Source organism: Ammospiza caudacuta, chromosome 17, assembly GCF_027887145.1.
Source record: "Ammospiza caudacuta isolate bAmmCau1 chromosome 17, bAmmCau1.pri, whole genome shotgun sequence".
NCBI lineage: Eukaryota > Metazoa > Chordata > Aves > Passeriformes > Passerellidae > Ammospiza > Ammospiza caudacuta.
In genome coordinates, this window is record NC_080609.1 from 14,420,480 (window position 1) to 14,441,433 (window position 20,954).

General features: G+C 43.6%; 2 protein-coding genes across 3 annotated transcripts in view; both read right to left on the minus strand.

Moving 5' to 3' along the window:
* The window catches only part of RNF216 (ring finger protein 216), a 75,697-nt gene extending 74,397 nt beyond the window's left edge, over positions 1-1,300 (minus strand). The window contains exons 1-2 of the mRNA XM_058815906.1: positions 1,263-1,300; positions 525-636 (exon numbers count right to left, since the gene is read on the minus strand). The gene's annotated coding sequence lies outside the window, so the exon portion shown is untranslated. The remainder of the gene's footprint in view (positions 1-524; positions 637-1,262) is intronic.
* A 5,129-nt stretch (positions 1,301-6,429) lies between these two features.
* Positions 6,430-20,954, minus strand: part of SMURF1 (SMAD specific E3 ubiquitin protein ligase 1) — a 42,073-nt gene continuing 27,548 nt past the window's right edge. The window contains exons 6-18 of one of the 2 annotated variants that reach the window (XM_058816342.1): positions 20,083-20,158; positions 19,531-19,769; positions 17,624-17,708; positions 15,639-15,785; positions 14,348-14,552; positions 13,962-14,065; positions 12,457-12,571; positions 11,349-11,527; positions 10,395-10,532; positions 9,918-10,038; positions 8,257-8,458; positions 7,357-7,432; positions 6,430-6,696 (exon numbers count right to left, since the gene is read on the minus strand). In XM_058816342.1, the coding sequence (XP_058672325.1) occupies positions 6,597-6,696; positions 7,357-7,432; positions 8,257-8,458; positions 9,918-10,038; positions 10,395-10,532; positions 11,349-11,527; positions 12,457-12,571; positions 13,962-14,065; positions 14,348-14,552; positions 15,639-15,785; positions 17,624-17,708; positions 19,531-19,769; positions 20,083-20,158 (1,787 nt within the window). In that variant the 3' untranslated portion in view covers positions 6,430-6,596. Of the gene's footprint in view, positions 6,697-7,356; positions 7,442-8,256; positions 8,459-9,917; positions 10,039-10,394; positions 10,533-11,348; positions 11,528-12,456; positions 12,572-13,961; positions 14,066-14,347; positions 14,553-15,638; positions 15,786-17,623; positions 17,709-19,530; positions 19,770-20,082; positions 20,159-20,954 lie in introns of both variants that reach the window. The other variant, XM_058816341.1, reaches the window with a different exon arrangement.

Genomic DNA, 20,954 nt, shown 5'->3' on the forward strand with positions numbered 1-20,954 from the left:
TGAAGGAAACTGAACAGAAACATCAACAGCTAAACTTATTTATATGAAAACTGTTACAGGCATCTGTCAGTAAGAGTCTAAAGTAAAGTGTTGGAGGACAGTCAAAGACAACACTCCAGGTCATAAAGCACAGGTGAGATGAAAGGAAAAGCTCCCCGGGCTGGGCTGGCAGGTGCAAGCAGCCATTACCCACCCAGGGTTCCAGCCAGCACAGCTGCAAAGCCGGGGATCCATGGGATGACTCTTTAAGCCAATTTACATTTTGCCCACCCCAAAGCACTGCCCGGGCCAGCTCACACTCCTCTCTTCACACACACATGCCTGAGTTCCCCACAGCTCAGACTTGGGTGGGATCCCAACCTGCCTACAGCCATCTGAGGGAACAAGGTCAGCTCCAGGGGCAGAAAAGCTCATTCCATAAACGCAGTGTATATTAACACTCCCAGGCTGTGCTCCACCACGGCTGGCTGACACTTGGATCAATAGAGAAGGGAAAGAAGAGGAGGAAGAGGAGTATCTCTTACACTGATCCCTCAGTTCCGAGGACAGCTGTGTTTGGGGTTTCTTTCCTGCAGCAGCTCCCACAGCAGATACCTGAAATGTCGAGACGTCCCAACAGCACCGAGTGCTCCCACACTGAACAGGGGTCAGAAGAGAAAAATCTTTTACCTTCCTCTGCCCACCAGCTCCGGCTTATCCCCAACACCAAACCCCGGGCCCGGGGTACCGGCACAGCCGTGAGGAGCCCCGGGAGCAGCGCCTGTCCCGGGTGTCCCTCGGGGCTGCGTGGGACACGGGGGCGGTGAAGGGACCCCCTGACCCTGGGAAGGGGGAGAAGGGAGCGGCCCAGGGGGGATGGAGGACGGAGGGAAAGGACCCAGCCCTGAGGGGAGCTGGAGGGGGCGGCGGTGTCCCCGATCCTGAGGGACAGCGAGGAAGGACTCGGCCCTAAATGAACGTGGAGGGGAACGGGAGGACGGACACGGGGACGGCGACGCGGGGGATCCGTCCCTGAAGGGAAGCGCTATGCGGGAACGACCCGTCCCTGACGGGAAGAGAGGGGAAGGACCGGCCCTGAAGGGACGCGGCGGAAGAGGAACGGACAGAACGGACACCGGGCCCTGAGGGGACGCGGGGAGAGGGGGGAGAACGACCCGTCCCTGAGGACAGGCCCAGCCGGGAGCAGCGCCCGACCCCGCGGCGAGGGGTCCGGCGAGGCCCAGGGACGCCCCGTGGGGCGGCAGGTCTGTCCCGGCACTCACCGGCTCCGCGGGACAGAGGGGTCACCCCGGCACTCAGCGGCCCCACCGCCCCTCCGGCCCCGCTTCATTTAACCGCCGCTCCCGCCGCTTCCGCCCGGCCCGCGCCACGTGACCGCGCCGCCCCGCACCATAGAGACACGGCCAGGGAGGGACAGAGCGGCGCGCGGGGACGGGCGGCGCGAGCGGGCCCGGCCAACCTACCATAGAGACACGGGGGGCGGGCGGGCAGCGGCGCGGGACGCCCCCTGCCGGGCGGGCGGTGCTCCCGGGGGAGGGGGCGGGACCAGGGGGCGTGGCCAGGGCCGCACGTGCGTGAGGGGCGGGGCCGGGGGGACAACACGGAACTTTTTGGGGGGCTCGGGGTCGCGGGGGGAGAACTGAACTTTTGTGGGGGATCAGCAATGGGTAGGGGGGCCGGGGTGCACAATGGAACTTTTGGGGGGCTCAGCAATGGGGGGGGCAGGACTGAACTTTTTGGGGGCTCAGCAATGGGGAGGGAGGTCCAGGACCCCTGCACAGGATCCCCCTGGAGCAGGCTACAAGGATCCTCCTCTCTCTTAGCACCAAAAGCAAAGCAGAAATCAGGAAAATTTCACAGAAAGTAGTTATTAAAGAAAACAGCAGTGTCAGTGTGTGACAGAGCACTGAAGAAGTGACACGATTTCCTGCTCCAGGTAATGAAATCGTTCAGTCCCTGCTGCTGGCTGACACGAGGGGTGGGCTGCAGCATTTGTTCATACTGTGAAATTACTGAAAGAATAAAAAGCATTTTATTTGTACTCCCTTCTTTTTTATTTATTTATTGAACAAAATTCTGGCCAGAAGAAACCTCAGCTTTCAGCATCAGGGAGGGAAGGCACAGTTGCAGCACACACCAACACTGAGCACCCTCCTTGGACTTGCTCCTGTCCTTCCCCACTTGCAAAGCAGCAGTAATTAGGAGAAAAAACCCAAACAAACAGGAGAGCAAGGATTAATCAACATTAGAGAATCTTTCTCCAGCTTTCATTAAGGGGGAGATTATAATTTCTTTCTGCAAACTGAGGTTTTGGAAAAGTATTCTCCCTGCAGAGGACTTTCATCTGGGCAGTCCTTATAGAGCTTTTAAAATCAGCTGTGTTTTGATACTTTGTCCACTCTTTTCCTCTGATTCCCACAAATATTTTAACAAACAAAACAGTAGCTACCAAGAGTTTAAAGTTGTGAGTTTATTGCATATGTAACAAAAATGAACATGACCTCCTGGGTCCAGCCTACTATACAATCACTGTTTATTCCAGCTGGTTCCATAACCACATTAAATAGAACTAGTATTTCCTTAAATACTTTGATTTAGACATAAAATGAAACATTAGTGTACAACTTCCACAAAATAAATCTGCAATAAAAACAGTGGGAAGAATAACAAGGATAGCAGCAATACTTAAACATGACATTACAAAATAATAAATTAAAAAAATACATTATAAAGTGGTTGAGGAACAACAACAACGATAACAACAAAAAAAAAAATTAACAGATTAAAACCAGATCCATACTGTGTTTCTGGGAATTTGCTGTGCCACACAGCCCTGAACCTGGCCTGGTGGCTGGATCAGTAATTTACAAAACCTGTTGGATTTTACAACCACCTCCACTTGAACTGAGGACACACTGCTGAGCTGATGGCACCGCCTGGAGCTTGGAGCAGCCTTTTTGGAGCAGGGTCTTGTCTAACATAATGCCCAAGAGAACACTCACACCCATCCACCCAACAGTCTGCCTTGTTCCTGCTGGAGCACACGAGCAGAGTGGTGGTTTCCTACATCCCTGAGCGTAGAGTAGAGGCTGAGGAGCAGCACCAGGGCAGGGCTGCTGCAGCAGAGGGGTTTGTGTGGCACAGCAGGGACACCCACTGTGCTGTGCCTGTCTTCCCTTCGGGACACACCCAAGAGTTTCGGCGCTGGAACGTGGAATGGCAACACCAACACGGGACTCCATGGTTTTCTTTGGGCAAGTTTGAGAATAACAACTGAGTTCAAGTGCTGGCAGAGTGAGTGGGGATGGACACACAAATTCGGACAGCTGAGGTTATCCCAGACCTCTGAGAGCCACTGGCTCAAGCCAAGCTAACTCCTGCTGGCATTTTGTCCTTCCCTGGCCTTGCAAGAACAGCCCATGGCTCCAAAGCCATTCTGCCTCACTTCTTGCTGTTCCTCCATCCACCCAACCAGCTTTAAGGCCTGCCTCAAATGCACGTACAGAACAAGACAAAAAATGTCTCTGTCGTCACTGAAGTGGCACAAAATTGCAAAGACAACACGACGGGAGAGTGGTGAAGCTGTTGAAAAGAGAACTGAAATCATTTAAAAGACAGTGCCCTATTCTTGTTACTGTCAGCACGGAGGAGGTACCTTGACAAGGGCTTTTAAATACAGCAAAAAACAGAGACTTTCCAAACAACAATCCTTGCCTATTCTTATTTTGTGCATTCAATAAAACACTGACTTAGCAAAGACATTAGGAACTATCTTATGTCAACTGGGTCGTTGACATAAAGCTACTTGACCTACAGATCTCCAAATCAGGGGCCTTTCCCTTCACCTCACTTGGTTTGTACTGAGCCAGTTGTGCTGCAGGTGTGACAGGATTTCTATTAGGGGTGGGCTTTAGTATTGGGTTTTTGGGGTTTTTTTACACTTCTTTTAGTGAAAAATCCACATAAGATTGCATGCAAAGCTTTTGGGCAATAATCCATTTTGCATTTTTCCTATCTGACTGGTTTATTGCACATTCAAACGTACTGAAAGGATTAAATACACTCTATGAACAGGTTTGACTTCAAAGCAATTTGGAAAATCCAGGGTTCTGGGGACTCTGCTACTCAGCCTGGGACTGCCGGGATGCTGTCTGCCAACTGCTGCACATCCCAACAACCAGAACTGCAGAAACTGGGCTCCAAGTGCCAAAAGATCCCCACAGAACAGGGGGCTGAACATCCTCTCCTGTACAGTCCTGCAGGATGAGCATCTTTAGCCACCCTGTGCAAATCTCACAATATGGTACAACTTTACACCTCCGATGCGACTCCCGACAACAAATCACAAGAATTATGGTCAATGGCAAAAAGAAAACCACAAACAAACAAAACAGAGAAAGATGCCAGGTTTTGACAAATCTCTACTTTCTGTCCTATCACAGTTTAAAGCTATTACCAAATGCAATTAAATAAAAAAACAAAATAGAAGTATTCCAGTAGACATCTCCTAAGGACAGTCTCTTACCCACAGCTGAATTTCAATGCACTATTCCATTATTCCATTAATGTAACATCTGTTAAGTGGTTCAGTCATCAATCTCCCTAAAAATCAGGCTTGCCAAAGAAAAAAAAATCCTACACAAGCAAGTCTGCTTAAGTTTAGACATGTTTGATAGATAACTGGGTCTCTCTGAAGCCATGTTAATTGTTAAAATACTGTCTCATCTTGGTGTGCCAACTGGAAAAATGTTAGTGATTCAGTGTCTTAGGTTACAATGTAAGATGTAACCAAAAGCATGTACTCTATCACAATCTGTTAAAACCAAGTGGGGCAGTGCTCTTTATCTCTTCCATGACACATCCCTGATAACTCCCTCTGGAGGAATTATCTTATTTAATTGGGCCATTGAGCCTCAATGCATGACTGACAAAATCACATCGCCCATGGTGAGATGCTCCACCCAGGGGGAGGAACCAAGCATTCCTACCTGGATATAATCTGAGATTGGGAACAGCACAGCCTTTACCTACTGCATTCCCAGAGGACAAGAGCAACATAACCACCACTGGAGACCTTCAGAGAAGGACCAGACCCTTCTACAGGATCCCTGCTTCAACAGAACCACATCTATCCCTTCAACAGGACTGCAGCCACCACTAACTTGGGCTGCCACCACCACCCTGACCAACAGGGTGTCAGCTCCTAGCCTGACTCTGTCACTTTAAGCCAGTGTTTCTGTATTATTGCCTTGTTATATATATATATATACTAGTAAAGAGCCATTATTCCTATTTCTCATATCTTTGCCTGAAAGCCCCTTAATTTCAAAATTGTAATAATTTGGAGGAAAGGGGTTTACATTTTCCATTACAAGGGAGGCTCCTGCCTTCCTTAGCAGACACCTGTGTTTCAAATCAAGACATTCAGGTATTGGATTTGCTTTTGTTTCCCCTGTGTTAGAGAACAAACCTTTTAATATTAGTTTCAGATATTGGAAAAAATAGCCTTATGGCTCTCTGGAGAAATTTTCATCCCTACATAACTGAAGTCATAAATTGTTCCAATAGCTTTCTGTAACATTTAGAATGTATTCACTATGCAGTTCCCCTTTCACCTCAATCTCCAAATAAATCTTTCCCAAGGCCAAAAAATTTGAAGCAGGAGTTTGTTCTGTTAACTTGACTTTTAGTGATTTCCATGTGAGTCTTAGAATTTAAAGTCACACAAACACATCTTGGGTAAAACAGTGGCACAGAAATCACAGCTTTGGGATTGAATGGATCTTCATCCTCTGTCTCCTCCTCACAAGGCTTCTCTGCAAGGTACTCACATCTGAACAAACGATGGAAAGTAATTCTGCTGGAGAAAAGAATTGTTTTCACGTGCAAAACAATTAGATTTCAGCCAGGACAACCAAAAAGAAATCATACAATACCGTTTAAGCTGTCCCAGCTCCTTCACTTTTCTTAAGGTGAGCCACAGCTTCCACTGGGAGCTTCCTGCTAAGGCAGAACTTGGATTTCTTTACCTTTCAGTTAAGTGTTCATATGGAGGTATTTTCTGCTAGAAGTTTACTTTTTAAACAGATGTTTAAAATGTGCAATGCAAATTCTGGTGCCAGTCAGACACTCTGCACCTGCTGGATTCTACAAAGGCTCAACCTTGATTTAAGACAGACTAACCAGGTGCATACCAGTTTCAAGTCCTCAGCAAATCAAGCTCATTCTCAAATACACTTTGATTCTCCTATTAAAAAAGCCCCACAGGTCGCTGACCCTATCACAATATGTGTTACAAATCTAGCAGAATATCCTGTGTAACCAAAGCCAAATGCTGAATTTGGCTGCATTTCAGGGGGGATAGAAGAAGAGGGAAGGGGTTATTGTAACAAAGGGGAGAAAATAGAGTTGGGAACCACCAAGAAAAGCCCCGACCCCCCCCCCCCCAATCCACCAGCGACCTAAGGGAAACAGCCTCATCTAAGTTGTCAGAGTTCAGATGTTTCAGACAGCTTAGCAGGAAGTTCACAGCAAGCTTCTTCTAGCTTTTGATTTGGTGGTCCATGAGCTAGCATCTGTTTCCTTTGGTTGCTTTTTCATTCCACAGCAAACCCACACGTCTCTTCCACAGCTGTCAACAGCTTCTCATAAAGCTTCTCGTATGACTCATAAGGCGGAATGTCGATCCGGTTAAAGCTGCAGGGAAAGGAACAAAACACTGATGGATCTGAAGGGCTTCTTGGGGAGAAATGTAAAGAGGTTACACACAGATAGAAATTGTAAAAACTCTCAGCTGTCTCAGTGGCCAAAGGAGACAAGATGAAAACCAGCTATTTCTACAGCAGGAATGCACAGCTTAATAGGGCAGCATTTGGGATGAGGAGGAGGAAGAGGAAGATGCAGGAGACTCGCAAAGAAAAAGCAACACATCAGGCAAGCCCACTCCCTGCCCTGCCTGCAGACAGTCTGCTGCTGCTGACACCATTTCCTGCCTCTGATGGAGTGAGATTTCCGTGCAAGGGCTCAGGCTATGCCTATACTGCAGCAACAGCATGAGCTTGCAACATTCGACATCTGACAACACTTCTTTATAATGAAGAAATAAAGAAATAAACTTACAAATGTCTCACTACCCAGAATAATCACCTCTGGAATAAATGAAAACCACAGGTAGTATAGAAGACAAGCTTTAAGAAAGGCAAATTATTTTGCTGGCTGCAGAGTACAGATATATCCAAGCTAACAGAGCACTCTTGGAGTCATCCATGTGTATCACATGCCTCACCCCTGCCCACGACAGAGATGACTCCTTTAAATCAAGACAAAGGGAGAGGAAGCAGAGTGTTTCCATCTTACCAAGTGTGAGCTTTTGGAAGGTTGTCTGTGTTTGCATCTATTAAATGGATGGTAAACAGTCTGGGTCCTGCAGCGCCTGTAGAACCTTAGACAGACATTCTAGTTAATGCACTTCAACAAAGCATCATTCACACACACACATTTTGCTGTGTATAAAAAGGCAAGAGAGGAAATTACAGCTCCAGCTGCAAGTATAAGTATGTCCCAGGCTAAATCTGTAGACATATTTGCAGCTGATGAAGGGATGGCAGAAGAGATAGGGCTGTTTGTGACAATCATTTTACAGACTGGTATTTTGGAAAGCTGCTAAATTTGATATTAATGAAGCTGCACCATCAAAAATGAAAATACTTAAGTGCATGAAGGTTTTCCTTGTAAAATAGAACTATTATTTTAATTTTGAACATCAATTTACTGTCAGCCAACAAATGGAAGGTGATCAGGAGATCAGAACAGCCAAGGACAGTGCCACATTTTTGATAAAAACCTGCAATTTTCAGAAATTTGCTTTAAAGCCTAATGGTTTGTTGCTGAACACTGAGGGGAATACAATTCTCACATGAAAAAGTTCTTTAGTCAGCCATATATCCCTCTGCACATTTGCATGGAATTATTTGAACCTCAGAGCACAGAGCTGCAGGAGACTGACGAGCCAAAACTGACAGCAGTCAAAGCACTGCACAGTAACAGATCCACCAGCTTCCATCACTATCAGCAACAGCCAAAGTGTTCAGCAGCAGCTGAGCTGCTGACAAATGCAAAACAGCTCTCAAGCTCTGAAGTCTGCAAGTGCTTGACTTATCCAGTCATATGCTGATATTTTACAAGGGGCCTGTAAGTGCCACACCACTTTTATCCCTTTCCCCAACCACAGATTAACTCAGCCTCCACATCAGTCACCTTGTAAAGCCTTGAAACCTTGAAGTGGGACACGCGTCGAGCCTGTCACGAACTGCAGCAGCCTCGCCCTTCTTTCCTCATCAAACGTTTCCACTGCTTGCCAGAACCACTTGACAATGTTGCTGTCAGCCATGCAGTGCTTTAGGCGTGTGTTGGACTTCCAGTCATTCAGGTCTATCTTATCCAGGCCTCCTATGATCAGCTGTTCAAAGATTAGGAAGGGCTTTAAAGTCCAGAGTAATTTCAGGTTTGCAGTTATAAAACACATCCAACCACGTCACCAAGCCTGGCATTGTTTAGGTGCTTCACTCACCTTTTTGGTGCAAGGTAACCTTCCAAATCTCTCCAGTTTGACTGCAGAGAAACTGACCCCAAGCAGTGCTTTACCAGCATTGGAACTTCCACAAGCAACTAAGAGTCAGAAGCCCATGCAAAATCTGCTTTATTAAATCCGTGTTCCCTGGAAGGTACAGCCTGTCTTTATGAGGTCACAGGACTGATTTGGAATAAGGCTGTGGCACAGCATCATTGTCCTGCTGCAGGATTGTCCTAGAGGTGCCAATGGAATCCTGCTCAGCTTGTGGGAACATCTGAGTTGCTTTGTTGCTCCACACCAAACTACAGAAACTTTTCATCTGCTTTTTGACACCATTTGTGAGAATCTGATATAGATCAGACATATCACTTCAATCTCTTTTCCACATGACACCAGGTTGCAAAAAGGAAGCTGCTGCTGGCCATGCATTTAACCACCTCCTCTGGCAACAACAAATAAACAGCACAGAGCAAACTTCACCCCTCAAAACAAAACATTTTAACATCTATTTTAACATATATTTAACATGTATTTTAAATTTCCCATAATATTCCACAGTAAGGATCCCATTGCCGAGAGCTGCCCTTGAGCAGCTGCCTTGTGCCACCCAGACAGCACCCACTTACACCTGCTCACATCATTAGGGGAGTTGTGACTGTTCTGACATGGAGAGTATTGAAATATTTAATGGATTTTTAATCTACCTTTTTAAGCAAATGGAATGCAAGAACTTTGTGGGATTAACCAAAATGCATGACTGACTAGCACAAAATGCTTTCTAAACCACAAATGATGAATATTCCACAGGTTATCCTATTTTTTCTAGGAAGCAAAACCAGAGGAAAAATTGCTATAACAGGAACTATTTTAAGAAGTAGCTTTCTGCACCTCAGGATTTGATATAAGAAGACAAATTAATTTCTTTTCTATATGCTCAACTCTTCTACTTCTGCAAACCAATTCCTGTGTGCAAACAGAAACAGCCATGCATGAAAAGTTACTGGACAAAACACGTTCTGGGGTAAATAACATGTCTGGTCTTGCCAACAATTCCTCAAACTTGCAGTGTTTCCTCCTTCTCAGACCACCTGCCTCGAGCATTAGTCCTTGGATAGAAACCACAGTGTATTTGTCTTTCCCTGTTTAAGTAGACCTCTCAATAATATCAACCCAAAGAATGTTTAGAATAAACCTAAGAAGGTTTGGTTAAACAAATACTCAGCTTTCTGGTATATAGAATGGAATAAGTTTTGTGGTTTGTTTGTTTTATGTTTGTTTTTTAAATCAGTGCTTGATTGTGGATCAAACAAATTACAGAACAATAATCCATGTGGATAAAACATACCTCAAGTTCTTTCTGGTCAAAAGGCTTAAGGAGATGTTGAGGAATAAGTTCATTAAAACCTTTCTGCAGAGCCAGGAACTGTGCCTCTATTCCTCTCATGAACCGCCAGTTCACATACAGCCTGAGGGGGAGGAAGGAAGGAGTCAGGGGTGATGAGCTGGACAGCACTGGGGTTTCACAGCAGACTCGCAAAATGCTCATTTTACAGAGGACCTTGTTTTAATACACACACGTTGTATTATGAAAGAAGTGCTTATCCATTCATTTTCCCATCAACAATTATTGCACCATCAATGGAAAAACCAAAATACATTCGGAACTTCATCTCCCCAGGTCTTCCAGTGAAAACATTCGTGTCATTTAAGACTCAGGAGTTCCCACCCAAAATCCTTACTTCCCTAGTTTCATTATATACAAAAATTCTGTTTACTATCCTCTTCCCACTCCATTTGCAGGACATATTTCTGTTGGCAATACCTGACATATTCCTTCTTGTTCTCTTCTGTCACTGGAATATTCCTGCCATTTGGTTTGAGTTCATGCTGTAAAATCCTCCCGAAGGCGTTGTGCTCCACACAGAACGTGTGGTCCAGGACTGGTGTGATATCGTTCTCTCTGCCAATGCACAGAGGGGAAACTCAGCATTTCTGGCATTTTGCTAACTCTCAGTGGTGATGGTGACAGTTATTTGAGCACCTAGGTAGTCCTCAGGCTAAATCTCAGTTACCACCTGCATTTCACACACCAGAGGAATATTGCCACCATCACCAATTGCTGTATGGTTTAGGGCATGTTGAAGAGCCTGATCAGATATAGGATATTCATCTGATTCTAACAGAACTCAGGATACTGGATAAAACCCTGTATACAGAAATACACACACACACACACATATATACACCCAGCAAGAATCTGTTCTGCTGTCACAAATCTGAAGCACAGAAGAGATCATACATAAAGAACTTCAGCATCAGTAACTTCTTTAAATACAAAATTCAAAACAGCTTTTAGGAAAAGAAATTAAGATAACGCAAAGCAGTTCTGAAGAGTCCCAAAGCTACACTGAATGCTGGATCTTATTCTGCAAGCCCAAATTACTTCCATTTATTTTCACTTTAATCAGAGTTGGCTTTCTTTTGAAGAAGGCTGTACTTCCTCTCAGACCTCTATCCTGAGTTTGGATTTTGATAATGATATTCTACCATACCCATGCCCCCTTTAATGATTTAGTATCTATTTTATTGCAAGGAGAGTTTGCAATGAGAACTTTCCCTCAAGTACCTTTGATATATTAAGAATAGTTTAATGACTTTGTACAGACAGCCACCATAAAAAGATTTTTGCAAACTGTTTGTCTGAAGCATCTCACTATTGCCAACAAACTCTATCCCATTTTCTCTACAGTGAGACATTGCTAAATTCAGTACTTACAAGATCCAGACTAAACTTTTGTGTAATTCTGGGTCAACAGATTCCAGGTCTGAGAGCTGGATGGGCTTCCCCAGCAGCTGCTTGTAAAAGGGAACTGTGAACCCCCCGTTGATATAGTGTCCATGGAACACAGCCAAACCCATTATCCGACCAACAAAATGGAAATAAGACAAATGGTCCTGCAGGGAGAGAGGAGAATCAGCCTTGGGAAGACACTGACATCTTGTGGCACCCTCAGTGGCTTGTTCTGTGTGAGTTACCTGCAGCCCTCTGGGCAAGAGCAGCCACCACTTTTCCTCACAACATAACCAAAACCAAAACATTAATGATTAAAAACCTTGAACAAGTCTCTGTGCATTACCTGATTAATAAATTGGATTCAAATCTTTAGACCTCTCAAAGGGAAAAACGTGGAAAAAAAAAATCCCTATGAAACCTCCAAAATCCAAGAAGATGAGGATTCCAAACAAATGAGTTTATTCTTTATTTAGCCATCCAAATGTATCTAGTCCTGAGGAAGCAGTGTGCTTGTTTCCCTCATTTCTTTCATGTTCCTTTGAAACTAACTTTTGAAAGCTGAGGTGTAAAACCTATGGTTAACATTCCTCCAATCCACCTCCCTCATCTTCCAGTGCAAATGTCAGGAAATGTCATGTCAGGAAGAATTCCCTCTACTAATACAGAACTGCTGCTCCTTTTAGGGTCTGCATCAATACAAATCCTCCAGTAAGAGAAAAAGCAAGCACAGGAGAGTAGTGAGAAAGGGCAAGCAAGGGATACATCCCTAAAAGTCATGAGGTGGCACTGCTGGGAATGCAACCAGCTGTGCTCACAGTGAAAATGAATTTCATCTGTTTTGTCTTCTCAGAGTCACTGTGCAAACCAATCAGTACTGAGGAGTCTCACAGAAATCAGATATTTATCAAAGGCTGTCATGTTTTTAATTTCTGAACAAAACCCCTCTGCTTCTTACTGTGTAAATATGACATTAACACCTTCTTATTCCCATTTACCCTGCAGTTTAGACACTTCTTGTGAAAGAACAGCTGTAAGAAACTGCAGAGGACATCTCTTGAAGTAGGAATTTTGTTGAGAAATTAGTACTTACAGGATTGATAGAAGAGTCTGGATTGATTTGCAGCATGTAAATATTATCTGTGGAGTACTGGAAGAGTCCATAGTAGGGATTCAACATTTCATGGCACAGTAAATACAACCACTCTCTGCCAAGAAAAAAAAACAACCAACAACAAATTTAGAAGAATGCAACTTGCACCTAAGTTTTAGACAACACAATTATTGTGACTGATCAGTCATGGAATGCTTATTTCAAAATCAGATCCTCTTTTGCTGCCCTCCATTTGTAGACCAAAAGGGTGTGATTAAAACCCCACCATGTCCTACTCCACTCAGGGCAGACTGGGTTTAGTTTAGAAGCACTGAAGGGATTAACATCAATTAAAGAAGCTACAGCAAGCTGTTAGACAATGCCATCAACTAATTGAGTCTGAACAGGCCACACTTCCAAAAAAATCCTTCCTTTGTACAGAGTTCAGTTATGAGATCAGCCTATGAGATCTGCTTCTCTGCAACCTGTACAGTATAAGGAAATATTTTAAAAAATTGTGGATTAGAATCAGCTCAATTGCTGGGGATCTTTAAAAAAGCTGTTTTTCTGCCAGCTTGGTGACTGCTTTCAGCAGAGGCCAGAAGGGACAGAGACCAAGTGCCTTAAAAGCAGGGGTTGGGTAAATTCTCTCACCTCAGTAACACACAAGGACAGGAGCAGAACTAAAGCTATTTCTGACCTCCCAAGCCACCATGACAAATACCCCTTTGTTGTTAAATTTGGATATCATTCCCAGATCCAAAATATTCAGAGAGAACTATCAATTGTAATGCTTAGAAGTGGAGCTGTACTGATCTGGAACAGTCAGTTGCAACTAATGGGCAATTATGAAAGGCATCAGGGTAACAGGATGTCAACAGTGGAGACACCCAAGGTTGCCTGGGGTAAGGCAGCTCAGAATGTTCCAGCTTCTTTCCTTTGTCCAGGGATTGATCACTGAAAGACACCTAAGTGGGCAGCTTTTGTGAGAAATTTCTCTGTGAATTTACACAACTCTGAGCCACAAGGTGAGCGTTTTTTCAGTGATGCTAAATCAGCTCCTGAATTTCAGATCTGATGTGACCTGCAGGGAGTTATTGTCATTTTTAAGCGGGAGGCAAGTCCTCGCTGAAATTTTAGCTTTTGTTTAGGATTAGTTCATCTCCACTCCTGCTCCAACAGATCAAAGAACTCTCCTGAATGCAGCTGAGAAATAACAAAAAGGAACTCTCCTGCAATCCATTTGTGAGAAATCAGAGAGGTGTGTTTAACAAAACCATGCCTGTGATCTGGGTCTCACTTCAGGGTCTATACACTCCCTGAGAGACCTCACAATCTGAGCTGATCACACTTTCATAACTTGCAGTGGGACAACTGTTAAATCACAAGCTTCCACTTTCCAGTGTACCATACAAAGAGTGAAGCTACAGCCACTGTCTATAAACTAGACCACAAATAATTACCATATGACATTAACAGGTAACAGAAAACCCCCAAAATCTCACCTTGCTACTCCTCCATAGTCCAGGCCCTCCTCTCCTCGGAATTTCACCATAAGCCTCTTTTTCAAGTCCTTTGGCCTCATCTTCATTATCTGACGATAGGATTCCTGTATGTGCATTTGTACAATTAGCTCTTTTACTTCCTATAATTAAGTCTATTAAGATTTCTCTAATACCATAATTAAGATCTCTGCATTTCTGTAATACATAGATTGTTACTGAATTACAGAAAACATGACTCTGAGCGCTAACCTGAAGCAAACTTCAATGACAACTGTGTCATGTGGTGGGTGCTTGTGAAGCAAAGTTGTTATAATCAGTGATCAGTTTTACTTAACTCTTCAATGACAAAAGCTGCTGTTAGCAGTAAAAAAAAATCAATCAAATACCTCAAATATTTCCTCTCTGGATACTTCAATGCGACAGTGACCAGCCTGAGGCTGCTGAAGAGAGAGCTCATGTCTGAGAACTTTCAACTTTTGTACCAAGTCTCTTTCATATCTCTGTGCAGGCAACTCCTCACCCTCTTCCAGTGATCCCTCATTTGGAGCTGGTAGAGGTTGCTGGCTGGGCTCTTTTAGCTGGCATTGATGGCTTGGAGAAAAAAAGGACAATATTTAGTCTGGACACACAACAATAAAGAATATGTAAAACAATGATGGAAGAAATGATTAAGCTTCTCTAAAAGGAACATGGAGTGAAATACGTATTCAGCTGGATACTTCTGTACTATCTTTACATTAAATTCAGGGATGTAAGGAACACAGACACTTAAAGAGTTTCAGCATTTTTGAACTGGTTTTATATGGCAAAGCACTGTGGAAGGCTCTGGAGCATGATCACTGATTGCTGACTGAGCAGTAATTAAAGTTTGTGTGGGTTTCTCACACATAGAGAGAACTTTCAGGAGTGCAACAGGGAAAGAGATCTCTAATGGAACAAACAACACCTTTATAAAGGGAACTGTTTAACAACTGCAACTGATTTTATTCCAGCTTCAAGCAGAATGGGGCTGGGGATTCCTGAAACAGTGAAAATACTGCATCTGTGGTTTTTCAGAGAGAAAGATAATACTTGACTCAAACAGTTGCAGCTTCATACACTCAACTATCCTTATCCATCAGTGCTTTATTTGGGCTGTAGAGCAATTATTTTTTAGATGCAGAGATTCCCTGGCTGGCTTCAAGCACAGGAAAAGTCTGGCCTTGGGCACAAGCAGCACTGCCAGGCTGCTTCCAGGGTCAGTTCCACAACAGTTCAGCTGCCTTTCCATGATGCAGAACCTGAGTTACCAAATCCTGCTAAACCCCAACTGGCTGTGCACAGCACCCACTGACCAGACTCCAGCTGGCTTTATACTCCCATTGTCTGGAGCTCAAGGGAGCATGAAGTTAGACCAGATCCAGAACAGACAGCACAGAGCTAGAACTGCTCATCCAGACAGACATGAGCTGCTGGGAACCCCTGGCAGACTCGCTACCCCACACCCAGCAACTCCAGAACTGTGCCCAGCAGAGTAAAACCCTTCTGAATAGTCTCAGCAAAAAATTTAGATGAAACCAGCACTGAGAATCAGTGCTTGGTCCCTGACTACAGCACTGGCTGCATCTGTTCCTCAATTATCATTCAGGGTTTCAGCCCCTCATGACTCCCAGACCTGACAGGAATTATTTATCTTACTTCATGATGTGATGTAGTCGTGGATCTGTGAATTGTGTGGTTCTGTTGTTATGATCTACAAAATATATTCTTCCTGAAACTGTACTTCTGACTTCCCAGCCTGGAGGCAAAGGTCCCAGTTCATCACAATTCACACTGTTAAGGTCTCTAAAGTGAAAAACAAACAAAATATTAATGCAGATGTGAAGTGAAGCAACCAAATACCAAGATCACTTAAAAATTTAAATCACCTCTTTAATCAGGTTAAGGTTAGAATCCTGACTATTTGACTGAAAAACCACTGAGAGTAAGCCTTTTAACACATTCACTCACTCCTTTCTTCCTGGATAAATTTCAGGTATCACTCTAAGTGCTGCTAAAGGCAGTCACTCACTTCCAGGCAGTGTCTGAATTCGACACATGAAATGTATTTATACCTAAAAAGATTGAAAATACCTAAAGCTCCAGCCAACTAACTGAGGAAAACACCAAGAGTGGCAAGAAAAGGAAGGAAGGAAACATGAAGATTATTTTTAGGCAGAAAACCTATTGTTAAGTAAAGTATTCTTCAGACAGCTGGCAGGGATCCAGGGTTGAAGACACCACTTTGCAACTCCTCACCTAAATCTAACCACGCAATATTTGTATAAATGAGTTGAGAGGGTTTAGAAAGGTAGAAATGCTTTGCACACTGAAGGTGCCTTAGTGTCACAGTGAATATAAGCCAAGGGGACACACAGGCAGACAGACAAGCTCTTGTTAGGCTCCTTAAAGGAGATTATGGCTGGGACCATTTGCTGAGATCAGCTGTGCACCTCAAAGTCCTGCAGGGATCTGATTACTGCAAGTTTTAACCTGCAGCTCTGCCCCATGCCAAGGTTAGGTTTTTGCACCACGAGCTGGTAGCACAAAAGTCACCTTTAACCAGAAGAGGTGTGACCTGTGACTCACAAGACACTGCTGTGTCCACTTCCACTGCTGCCCCTGAAACCCTGGCTCAAGGAATTGGGGAGAGGAGCAGCAGCACCTTCCATGAGAGTGACCAGCATCACTTGAAGAAGACACACAGCTTTGGGCACACAAGCCTGACATGACTGACACAAATGAACAACCACTGTCATTTCTTCTTGTAACAATACCAGCTAATCTAAAATCAGCTATTTTCTTTCTCTTTCAGCTTAGTTTTTCATTTCCTTCCATACACTGAGCTTTTATCACCACTTTTGCCTGCACTACTTTGTATCATTTTTCTAATATCCTGTACCACATTCCTCTATTATCCAGGCAGTGCAGCAGCTGAGAGTTACAAACTCCACTCTGGAATCTGGTGTGCAGGTGGCCCATGAAACAGCCCAGATTCAGAGCTACTCAGGAAGAGCACCAGACCTCACTCACAAAGACCTGGATTAACTGCAGGTTAAGGTTTAAAGAGGCTTTACTAAATTAATCATGTGAAGGATTCAAATTTTCTAGCTGCAAATTACTGGCCTAAAGCATAAAAACCTCAAACCATTTCAAGTTTAAAGATAACAAGTAATCTCTTATTCAGTTATACACAAGTGAGTACTAATAAAACAAAAATTACAAGCTGAATATTCAAGAAACAATTATTTAAAAAAATAAGTTAGTTTTTTCTTCAATTTGCAGTCCAAACTGTTTTCATACAGAAAAAAATTGTAAGTAAGATTCAGAAATTTGAAGCTTCACCAAAAACAGCCACATCAACATTTTAGGAAGAATTTGTCAAACAGGAATTCCTGAAGGGCTACACATTTTTTTTTCCTTTTTTTCCCCCACACGATTCACAAGTAAATAATTCTTTCTTTCAAAAAGAGTAATCAATGTTTGGTGAAAAGGTAACTAGAAACATCCCAAACAATTCCTCTGCTGGGAGCTCTCCCTTTAAATTCAGACAGGCCATTTAATAGATTTTTGCCCTTATAAATCCAGCATCCTGCCACACAAATACACACCAACCCCCCTGACTTTTAACTACAAATCCATACCTTGGTATCCTTGGGTCGTGCCACGTGCTCACTCCAGTCTGCGTGTGCAAAAAATAAACCTGTCCCTGTACCGTTGTTCTTTGCTCTATAAAAATAGAAGGAAGATTATTCTAAATTACAAATCTTAAAAAAAAAAAAAAAATTAAACAGTTAAAAGACATTAGGATATTTTCCTCCTAAGATAAAGTACTGGAGCCATCACACTGATCTCTTGAAGCATGGACTGTTTTGTCCTTGACAAATTTACTCTGACTACACATTTCAACATTCTTTTGAAATGCACAGATCCATGCACCAGCATGTTTTAGTTTGTACTTTTAGTATTAGATTTTGAGATAATCCAAACCCCCAAACTAGATTTCTATACTCCTAGATTTGGTGTGCTCTTTTCTGAGGTTTAAATTCTCCTTAATCCCATCCTCACTAATCTTCTGTACTATTGGTTTCTTTGTTGCTTTTATATATTTTCCCAGTCTTTTCTCAAATGTGGGCTCAAACCTACACAACATGCCAAGGGGGAAGGAAAAAATAGCATTACTGCTCTAGTTTAAAGAGCTCTTTCCATTCGTTCTCCCTAGATACACAGCCAAGATTAGCAGTGAATTTTCTGTAACAGCATCATACCACAACCTCATGTTTAATTTACCATCAACCCCTCAGTGTATCCTGGCGTAGCCAACTGCTAATTAGCCAATCTCAAACTCCCATCTGCACTTAGTTCCTTTTCCAAAAGGCAGAATGAGACACACGTGGACGCTGCTTGTTCCAACAGGCAAAACCCCTCGATGCATCCAAAGGGAAGAAAATTTTTCTAACTTTTTGGATAAAGGTGTTGGGGAAGATGAAACAGGAAAACCTTATAAATATGATTGCCTTGCAAAAGATTTTGAGAATATGGAAACTATAAGCAAGATTGAAATGAAAGCAAGCTTTGAGATCCCTCAGTTACTGAACAACTGGAAAACAATGGTGTGGCTGGACTGAAGGTAAACCCCTTTTGATGAAACAACACCCTCTGCTTGCAGACAGGTCCAATGATCAGAGCAGACCCTACAGCTTGGCAGACCCTACAAAGAGGAGTTTTTAGGGAAACACTTTTGTGGAGTTGTATGTAAATGCTATAGGATGTAAATGCTACTGGATTTGTATAGTGTACTAGATTGGTTAGTGAGAATTAGAAATATTCAACACAGAAGAAGATTTATTGTATTGTAACAGGAACCTCTCTCTCTTATCCTTTTACGCTCTTACTTTTTCTACTCCTTTTCTCTCTTACCCTCTCATCCTCTCTCCCCCTCTCTTTTCTCAGGTCTGGTCCAACTTGTAGCTGGCAGCTCGAAGCAGGGCCCTGCACCCAGGCCCTTTGCAATAATAAACCTTTATTTTATTTCTGTAAAATAAACCACAAGTTCTATGACCTGGCTTCAGAGATCTCTTGTCTCTGTCCATCCCAACTGTCCTACCCCGCAACGCTCCTACATAAAGGAAACCCTTTTGTGAGCTTGTATGTAAATGCTACAGGATGTAAATGCTACAGGATTTGTATATTGTACTAGATTGGTTAGTGAGAATTAGAATATTCCACACAGAAGAAGATTTATTGTATTGGAACAGGAAACTCTCTCTCTCTCTTACCCTTTTACTCTCTTAACTTTTTTACTCCCATACCCTCTCACCCTCTCATCCTCTCTCCCCCTCTCTTCTCTCAGGCCTGCTCTGAGCTGTGGCTGGAAGCTCCCAGCAGGTCCCTGCACCCAGGCCCTTTGCAATAAACCCCAAATTCCACCACCTGGCTTCAGAGATTTCTCATCTCCATCCATCCTGACCATCCTACCCCCTGATGCTCCTCCATAAGGGAAACCCTTCTGTGGGGCACTCACAAGGAAACCCTTCTGCGGGGCACTCACCGTAGCCCTCAGGCAGCTCAGGGGACTGGTGCCCGTGGGGCCGGTTCTGAGGGGTCTGGACGTGGGCTCTGAGCTCGGGGGTGCGCAGGCGCTGCGCCTGCAGCCGCTGCTCCTGGCTGGGGGACTCGAGGAAGCGGCAGCCGCCCCCTCCGGCCGCTCCCGTCGTGTCCGTGTACGGCGCCGGCTCCTCCATGAAGCAGCTCAGCGGCCTCCCCGGCCCGGAGTCTTCATAAACCGTTCTGAAAATGGGGAAACTTCACGAGTTTCCATCACAACAGAAGTGAATGCAGAAATAACTGGTTCTCTCTCCCCACAACTAAAGTACTTTTAACTCAAGAGGCGCCTTTATCTTAATGTTTTTATACCTAAATTTCTCTGCACTGGTAACAAATAAAATCAAGCCTTACCAAGTTCAGCCTAATAATCCTACTGACAGACACACACTCCCAGAAAATGCAGAAGTCACATTGTTACTTAAGTTTCTAATGTTAGTTACAGTCTTTCCACACATAGACCACTGTTCTAATTAAGTGTAAAGAAAACAATCCTTACCCTTCATTCTCCAAAAGCCCTCTGCAGTCTACTACAGAACCTCCTGTGCCTATTCTGTCCCGTGTTTGTAAACTGACTGAAAGAAGAAAACACAAGCTCAGGTCAATAAAAGAAAAACTGCATTCTTAAAAACAGCGAAAAGAAAAAAAAAAAATCCACATTTATACAGGGAAAAATATTAAGGAAAGCTCTACCCTATGCACAAGAACACATCACTTACCAAAATTCCCTCCATTCTCTTAAAAAAAGCATTACTAATTTTTAAAAATGCTTTTTTAAAGCATTACTAATTTTTAAAAAGCAGAAGAGAAACCAGAGCGTCATCCCCTCAAAACTTGAGTTTGTTTCTGTAAATATCAAACATGTCAAGTTCTACATCTGGGTTTCATGAGGACCTAGAAAGGGAAGCTGGAAAAAAACTGCTCACCACTAGATGTCATCTTAGGGTGAGAATTTGAGTTTGCCAAATATATATCACTGAAAAGCTGGGGTTGGTTGGGGGCAGTAAAACTTGGGGTAAATTTGCTGTAAAATGAGCACGGCCTTGTTGAAATTTGGAAATGGTTTGCATGAGTCAAAGGTATCAAACCAGCAACTTATAAAATGTCTTATAACTCCTCCAGATCCTTTTTTGACACCCAAGATTCCCTCTGCCTGTCACCTTGCCCAAATGCATCATTTCCCAGTGACATTCACCCTTCCAGAGATGCAGCAGAAGCCTTTCCAGATGCATTCCCTGATTTTAATGCTGTTTCCCATCATCAACTGAGAGGAAACAAACTCCTGCATAGGAGTGTGATGAAAATTTTTAGGTTATGTAATTTAATCCCAGTAAAATACGAAAAAGCAGCACAGAAGCAGTGACTAGAGGA